We start from the raw sequence: 6,000 nt of genomic DNA on the forward strand, positions 1-6,000 counted from the left end.
AATCTGCTGTCCTTACCTGGTCTGGACTCCATGTGACTCCAGACCTACAGCAATGTGGTTGACTTTTAAATGGCCTAGCAAGCCACTCAGTTCAAGGGCAATTGGGGATGGGCAATAAATGCTGGCCTGGCCAGTGACGCCCACATCCCATGAGCGAGTTTTAAAAAAAAAACTCTAATTTTTTGGGAGTGCATGGGCAATCTGTTTAATTGCACGACCCCTTTCAACTATTATGCACGGCCATGCGGCTTAGTGGGAATGTCAGTTGCTTCTCAGAGTAGTTGCTTTTTGAGTGACCACATCTGGGGCTTTTCTTTTGCTTTTAAATGGGAGATGTGAAAGGCATGTAACTGAATAAATAGACATGATTTAAAATGAATCTGTTTCCACCATCCTTTCAGGCAATACATTCAAGGTCACAACAACTTGCTGTGCAACTTATTTTTTTCCCCATGTGTCACCCCTTGTCTTTGCCATTCACTTTAAATCTATGCCCTCTGGTTGCTGACTCTTCTGCCACTGGAATGCGTTTTTTCTTAATTACTCTGACACCATTCATGATTTTGAACATCTCTCTCAAATCTCCCTTCACAATTTCTGCTTCAAGGAGAATATCCTCAGCTTCCCCACCTCATTGAAGTTCCTCATCACTGATACCATTAGTAAATATCTTCTGCACCCTTTCTAAAGTGTGGTGCCCAGAATTGAACACAGCCCTCCAACATGGGGACTCGCCAGTGTTTTATAAAGGTTGAGCTTATCTTCCTTGCTTTTGTCCTCTCTCCCTCTTTTTATAAAGCCAAAGATCTTGAATGCTTTTTTAACAGCCTTCTCCACTTGCCCAGCCTTGAATGTGTTGACACCTTCCAAATCCATTCCCATCTTTCGCAGAACTCCATGTTTGAATCCCTCCAATCGGGTTTCCATCTCTGCCACAATACCGAAGTAGCTCTTATCAAAATCACAAATGACATCCTGTGTAACTGTGACAAAAGTAAACTTTCCCTGCTTGTCCTTCTTGACCTGTCTGCAGTCTTTGACACAGTTGACCACGCCATCCTCCTCCAACGCCTTTCCACTTTCATCCAGCTGGGTGGGACTGCTCTCACCTGACTCTAGTCTTATCTACTAGTCGTAACCAGAGAATCACTTGAAATAATTTCTCTTCCTGCTCCTGCACCGTTAGCTCTGGTGTTCCCCAAGGGTCTATCCTTGGCCCCCTCCTATTTCTCGCCTACATATTGCCCCTCGGCGATATCATGTGAAAGCACAGCATTTTCACACATATGCTGACGATGCTCAGCTCTACTTCACCACCATCTCTCTCGACTCCTCCACTGTTGCTAAATTATCAGGTTTATCCGACATCCAGTACTGATGAGCAGACATTTTCTTCAATTAAGTATTGGAAAGACCGAAGCCATTGTATTTGGTCTCCACTCCAAACTCCATTCCCTAGCTACTAATTCCATCCCTCTCCCTGGCAACAGTCTGAGATTGAACCAGTCTGTTCATATCCTTGGTGTCATATTTGACCCCGAGATGAGCTTCTGACCTCGTATTCATGCAATTACTAAGACCACCTATTTCCACCTCTCTAATATCACCCAACTTCGTCCCTGTCTCAGCTCATCTGCTGAAACCCTTCTTCAGGCCTCAATGGGGGAGGCGGTGGCGTACTGGGTATTGTCACTGGACTAGTAACCCAGAAACCCAGGTATTGCTCTGGGGACATTAGTTCGAATCCCACCACAGCAGAAGGTGGAATTTGAATTCAATTAATAAATCTGGAATTAAAAGCTAGTCTAATGATGGCCATGAAACCATTGTCGATTGTTGTAAAAACCCATCTGGTTCACTAATGTCCTTTAGGGAAGGAAATCTGCTGTCTTTACCTGGTCTGGCCTACATGTGACTCCAGATCCACAGCAATGTGGTTAACTCTTCCATGCCCTCGAAATGGCATAGCAAGCCACTCAGTTCAAGGGCAATTAGGGACGGGCAATAAATGCTGGCCTGGCCTGTGACGCCCCCATCACATGAAAGAATTTTTTAAAAATTACCTCTCAACTTGACTATTCTTGCACTGGCTTGTCTCCTACATTTTACTGTCGGTTATCCTGAGGGCATCACTCTGCTCCCTGTGTCTTAACTCACACCAAGTCCCATACCCCTATCACCCCTGTGCTCACTGACCTGCATTGGCTCCCAGTCAAGCAACATCTTGATTTTAAAATTCTCATCCTTGTTATCAAATCCCTCCATGGTCTGGCCCCTCCCTATCTCTCTAATCTCCTTCAATCCCATAAATCTGCAAGATATCTGCACTCCTCTATTTCTGACCTCTTGTGCATCCTTGATTTTATTCGCTCCACCATTGGTGACTGTACCTTCAGTTGCCTGCACTACCCTCCCTACTCCTTTCTGTCTTTCCACCTCTCTTTTCTCTTTTTAAGACCCTCCTTTAAAAACTATCTCTTTGACCAAGCTTTTGGTTATCTGACCTAATATCTCCTTATGTGGCTCGGTGGCAGACTTTGTTTTATAATGCCCCTGGGATGTTTTATTACGTTAAAGGCGCGACATAACTATAAGTTGTTGCCACCGTCAAAGACTTATACACACCCCAGTTCTCTCTGTTTCTGCAACCCCTTTGAAATTGTATTATTTAATATGTATTCTCTCTCCTCGTTGTTCCTATTGAAATGAATCTCTTCATACTTCTCTGTTAAATTGTGCCGACCGTGTGTCTGCCCATTTCACCAATCCATGTCCTTATCTGCATTGTGGACACCACGCCTTAGGAAGGGTATATTGGCCTTGGGACTGCAGTGTAGATTTACCAGAATGATCCCTGGACTCCAAAGGTTAAATTAGGAGGGAGTAAACAAACTAGGGTTGTATATTCATTGGAATTTAGAATGTTAAGGGATGTTTTGATCAAAGTTTTCAAGATATTAAGGGAAGCAGATAAGGTAGATTGGGAGAAACCATTTCCTCTGGTCGGGGAGTCTAGAACCAGGGTGCATATTCTAAAAATTAGAGCTAGACATTTCAGGAGTGAAATTAAGAAACATTTCTAAACACAAAATGTGGTAGAAGTTTGGAACTCTCTTCCACAAATGGCTATTGATGCCAGATCAATTGTTAATTTTCAAACTGAGATTGATGGATTTTTGTTAACCAAAGGTATGAAGGGATATGGTGCACAGGCGGGTACATGGAGTTAGGTTGCAGATCAGCCATGACCTCATTGAATGGTAGAACAACTTCGAGAGGCTAAATGGTCTACTCCCGTTCTTATGTTCTTCCTGAAGTCTGTCGGCATTCTGCTTGTTGTTTACTACATTTGATTTTCAATATCTTCTGCAAACTTTGAAACTATGCCCTGTATACCCAGTCCAGGAAGCTGTCCGTGTAGAAATGCAGCAAGACCTGGACAATATCCAGGCTTAGGCTGATAAGTGGCAAGTAACATTCGCACCACACAAGTGCCAGGCAATGACCATCTCCAACAAGAGAGAATCTAACCATCTCCCCATGACATTCAACAGCATTACCATTCCTGAATCCCCCACTATCAACATCCTGGGGGTTATCATTATATCATTGATATAAATACCGTGGCTACAAGAGCAGGTCAGAGGCTAGGAATCCTGAGGCAAGTAACTCAACTCCTGACTCCCCAGTGCCTGTCCACCATCGACAAGGCACAAGTCAGGAGTGTGATGGAATACTCTCCACTTGCCTGGATGGGTGCAGCTCCAACATCCAAGAAGCTCGACAACATCCAGAACAAAGCAGCCCGCTTGATTGGCACCCCATCTACAAACATTCACTCCCTCCACCACCGATGCACAGTGGCAGCAGTGTGTACCATCTACAAGATGCACTGCAGCAATGCACCAAGGCTCCTTAGACAGCACCTTCCAAACCCGCGACCTCTACCAACTAAAAGGACAATGACAGCAAATACATGGGAACATCACCACCTGCAAGTTCCCCTCCAAGTCACACACCATCCTGACTTGGAACTATATCGCCATTCCTTCACTGTCGCTGGGTCAAAATCCTGGAACTTCCTTCCTAATAGCGCTGTTGGTGTACCAACCCCACAGGGACTGCAGTGGTTCAAGAAGGCAGCTCACCACCACCTTCTCAAGGGCAATTAGGGATGGAAAATAAATGCTGGCCTAGCCAGTGACACCCACATCCCAGGAGACGAATAATAAAAAAAAAATTAATATATATCAGCTTAACTGGTGGAATACGAATCATGTTCCATTGGTCTTTGTATTCATTCCTTAAAAACGTTTCTTCCAACGTCTTTGCCCAATGTTTGATATTCATCTTGTGTTGTATTTTCTATGCTCAAAGAATATTTTTCCTCTTTCTGTGCTATAAACTTTCTGTGATTGTATTAATTGGTCCCAGTACAGCTGCAGGCAGAACAAGTTTTGACTGTGATGGCTTTTGAATTATTGTGCATTAAACATTCACTTCAACGAAATATTGTGCAGTTAATTGGACTGAGATTATATCCTTGAAATAAGAAAAAAGTATCTAATGGGAACTGAGGAATGTGTCCTTGATCCTCATTAGTAATCTTATCATTACAGTGCAGGGCATGCTATTGCTATATATAAAATAGTAACTCTTTCTGTTTATTGTACAGAGTGAAGTCAGGCAGTCAAACTGAGGAAGAGGATGGAGAATATGATGATGATGATGAATATGTCCCAGAGTGGCATGACACATATGATGAGGATGAAGATATTGATGAAGATGATTTTTCAGATGATGAATCAGAGAACCTGGAGAGAGATTTCTTTTACCTAGAAGACGATGTTTATGACTAAAGAGAGTTGAGTTTTTTATAGATATATATATATATTCTGAATAAGTGGACGATTTAAAAAAATGAAATGTAACTCTCAATAGTCAGATGAAAATATCTTAGTGCGCGCGGATCGCAGAACACTTTTTTTTTGTTGTGCCACTTCTGGTTAACTGGCTTCTCTTTTTGATTTAAAGAAGTTTTTTTTTGGTGTTCAGGTTTTTAAAAAAACAACGAAGGAGAAATTCTGAGGACATCATCTTTTTCTTTTATTTTGTTAACATCTCACCCCTTGGAGAGAGTCGTTGATGAACTGCTACTGAGCTGCTTCTGGGAAATGGTCGCTGTATTCAGCAAAAAGAACAAAAGCAGTGAAGCCTCTACTTAGCTGAAAGCTGATATAGTTCATATATAATGTTCTATCTTTCTGACAAATTCCAGTTATGCAAGTTATGAAAATAAAACACTTTCTTCTAATGTATAGAATTGGGCTTGTTTTTCCTCCCCCTTCCAGTGGGGTTTTTAAACAAAGAAAAATCAGGGGAAATCAGAATTTTACAAAAAATCTAAGAGACTGTGTTTAGAAACCTGTTTAATCCTAACCCAACTTTCGCCATTCAAAGTCTGACAGTCAGTCTGTCTCCTCTTGAAATACCACTGTCCCTACCTCACCTCCATTGCCACTCTATCTTTATCTTCTCCATTTTAGCATTTTCAACACTCTTTCCCAAGTTCTAACCTACGCAAGCTCCAACTCATCTAGGAATTTCTGCCCGCATCCTACCCCAAATTAAATCCCACTTCTCTATCCTCAAACCTCCATGTTCTCCCCACCCACAGTATATTCATTTCAAAATCCTTGTAATTTGTTTAAAATTCCTCCAAGCCCTGACTCCACTTACCTCTGCAACCACCTCTAGCCTTAGATGCCAACTCACTCTTCTGAATCCAGATTACTGTACCACCACCATCTCTTTACTCCATCCTTGGTATCAGTGCGTTCCTACTGTCTCCACATATTGGAATTCTCTTCCTAAGTCCCTTTGCCTTGCAATCTCTCTCCTCAACTTCTTTGTCAGGCCTTCAATCACCTCGCCATACCACATCCTGCGCACTGTCTGATCCATTCCCTTGTGAAGCAGTTTGGCTATTTAACTCTATTA

At 42.5% G+C, this 6,000-nt stretch overlaps 1 protein-coding gene across 4 annotated transcripts in view; it reads left to right on the plus strand.

Annotated features, from left to right (window-relative positions):
* LOC137366082 (cullin-9) overlaps positions 1-5,314 on the plus strand; it is a 413,970-nt gene extending 408,656 nt beyond the window's left edge. For all 4 annotated transcript variants that reach the window (XM_068028163.1, XM_068028162.1, XM_068028164.1 and 1 more), the window contains exon 40: positions 4,676-5,314. In XM_068028163.1, the coding sequence (XP_067884264.1) occupies positions 4,676-4,859 (184 nt within the window). In that variant the 3' untranslated portion in view covers positions 4,860-5,314. The remainder of the gene's footprint in view (positions 1-4,675) is intronic.
* Positions 5,315-6,000: the final 686 nt, after the last annotated feature.

This window comes from Heterodontus francisci, chromosome 3 (genome assembly GCF_036365525.1).
Source record: "Heterodontus francisci isolate sHetFra1 chromosome 3, sHetFra1.hap1, whole genome shotgun sequence".
Classification (NCBI taxonomy): domain Eukaryota; kingdom Metazoa; phylum Chordata; class Chondrichthyes; order Heterodontiformes; family Heterodontidae; genus Heterodontus; species Heterodontus francisci.